General features: G+C 39.5%; 1 protein-coding gene across 2 annotated transcripts; it reads right to left on the bottom strand.

Moving 5' to 3' along the window:
• Positions 1-420: 420 nt before the first annotated feature.
• Positions 421-1,953, bottom strand: LOC140803970 (polyadenylate-binding protein 6-like). Of its 2 annotated transcripts, XM_073159819.1 has the most exons (4): positions 1,336-1,953; positions 998-1,251; positions 614-913; positions 421-520 (listed from the first exon to the last, which is right to left on the bottom strand). In XM_073159819.1, the coding sequence occupies exons 1-4, from the start codon at positions 1,593-1,595 to the stop codon at positions 501-503; spliced, it is 834 nt and encodes a 277-aa protein (XP_073015920.1). In that variant the 5' UTR covers positions 1,596-1,953; the 3' UTR covers positions 421-500. The 2 variants fall into 2 exon arrangements, with proteins under 2 accessions (XP_073015920.1, XP_073015918.1); XM_073159817.1 differs by having other exon boundaries at positions 427-913; positions 1,336-1,952.
• Positions 1,954-2,413: the final 460 nt, after the last annotated feature.

Below are 2,413 nucleotides of genomic sequence, written 5' to 3'. Positions count from 1 at the left end.
AACAAGAGATATACCATCGGGAACGCGCCTCTATCGTTCCACAGCATGCCACTATCTAGCACGTAGATAGCGGCGGCGGCGAGACCCTTGCCCGTGAGTTCGTCCAAGAAGCTATCCCAATCGAAACCAGCAAGTAGGTCAGGACTATATTCTATCAGTTCTTCCTCCTCCAAACCTTCTTCGTCATCTGAACCCTCTTCCTCATCATAACCTTCTCCCTCATCAGAACCTTCTCCCTCGTCTAAAGCTTCTGCCTCATCATAACCTTCTGTCTCATCATAACCTTCCTCATCATAACCTTCTGCCTCATCTGAACCTGAACCTTCTGCCTCATCTGAACCTTCTGCCTCATTTGAACTTTCTCCCTCATCTGAACCTTCTCCCTCATCTCCTAGATTTTTCACATAAAGATCAGTGAAAACATTCCAGTCTGCGGTGTAAAGTGTCGGGCCGGCTCGAGTTCGCTGTTCTGTTGGTCGAGCCATGGTCACGTAAAGTGTCTATCCTGCTACACAAGTCCCTGTATGATAACCAAATTTAATCAAATTACACTATGAAAACATATTTACAATATAGGAAATAATTGAGAAAAACAGAAATGAGATTCTTTTACCGTTTAATGAACGTAAAGCCTTATTTGGGTCCTCCAGATTTGAGTAGGGTACAAATCCAAATCCTTTGCTGGTTCCATCCCCGTGTCGGATCACTATTGCAGAGATTACTCTCCCATGAGCACAAAAGTTTTGTTTCAACTTTTTGTCGTCAACAGATACATCAAGATTCTTTATGTGCAGATTTGAATTCTTAGAGAATTCCCTATGGGAAATTGTGTACTTTTCTCCATATATTTGTCTTAACGTTTCTGCCCTTTCATCTTTCTTCTGAGCTCTACCCACAAACAGATTCTTTGATCCTGATCAAAGACAGAAAGTATTGCATTTTTTTCATTTTTCTCCAAATAAACATGCTTTTTACTTAGAACAAAAAGGATCTTTACCAAACAGTTCACCATTCAGAGCCTCCATTGCTTTCTTGGCCTCTTCATGCGAACCAAAATTGACAAATCCGAACCCTTTCGGTTTCCCCTTCTCATCCTTCATTACAACCGTACTACAGATGTTACCAAAAGCAGAAAACTTGTTCTTGAGGAGATCATCTGTGATGTCTTCATCTAGATTTTTCACATAAAGATTAGTGAAAACTGGTTCTGCGTTGTTTCTCTCACTCTTTCTGACGAATTTGGAAACACATCTGATGCAAACATTACAAATTCAAACATGTAATAGATACATATAAAAAGAAAACAGTAAACATTACAAATTCAAACAGACTAACAGCTTCTTGCCATCTTGCATTGTTCCATGGACAGCATCTAGAGCTGCCATGGCCGAATCCTCCGAACCAAACTGAACAAAACCATAGCCCTTGCTCTTCCCATTTTCCTCAGCAACCTTGCAAGAAATCACGGTCCCATACTCAGGGAAAATTTCCGGCAATCGAGCACTGGTGATCGAAGGGTCAAGATTCTTGACGAAGAGGTTCCCGATACCCGTCTTCCTCGAAATCGATTCTCTTTCACACCACATAGTTCTCATAGGTCTAACCCTCAATTCAGTGTGGTTTAGGTGGTTTAGAGCTCTACGAGCTGTTGAAATATGCACAGAAGAGATTAAAAAAACAATTCAAAGTTGAACGAGAATATGCAATCGCATTGAATCAATATCAAGAACATCAAACAAGAAACAGCGAAATAAGAAGAAAATAACTTCATCTCTGCCCACATTTCAAAGAAACAAATATCCCAATTGATTGAATATGCACACAAATAAATCATCTTAAATCAAAATCAACCCATCATACAAGAAAACAAATGTTGAAGAAAGCAAGAACCCACTTAAATCTTCAAATGAGCACAAAAAAGTGAGTCCGTGAGTAGATACTGTACCATCAATATGAAAGCAGAAATTAACGAAAGCATAGCATAGGGATCTGGGCGATATCTTGTCGCGGCAGAGATGGACCGAGACCAGTTGGCCGGCAGCTCCAAAAGTTTCTTCGAGCTCCTTTTCTGAAACATCCCGGTGCAGACCGCCCACGTACAGCGACGCCCTATGCTGAGAATCGGCTTCCACCATGGTTCTTGAAGTGAGAATCGGATTGTGAATTCCCGAAATGTGAGTGTCTCTGTGGTTGTATATTTTCGCAAGAGTTGGTTATAACTGTAAACTATCCGTTTATGTTTGTTTGGCGCTTGAGAAATTTACAAATTTTTTCCAAATAATTGTTTTTTTCACCAATTTTTATTTTTCATAAAACTTTAAAATCTTAAGTTTAATTAAATAAGAATATTTGAGGGCAATCACTCTTATTTCTTTCCATTTTTTAAAGGGAGTTTATATATATATATATATAT

This window comes from Primulina eburnea, chromosome 10, assembly GCF_022965805.1.
Source record: "Primulina eburnea isolate SZY01 chromosome 10, ASM2296580v1, whole genome shotgun sequence".
In the NCBI taxonomy this organism is placed as follows: domain Eukaryota; kingdom Viridiplantae; phylum Streptophyta; class Magnoliopsida; order Lamiales; family Gesneriaceae; genus Primulina; species Primulina eburnea.
Note: the sequence above shows the minus strand (reverse complement) of the source record. Positions and strands in the feature narration are given on the sequence as shown.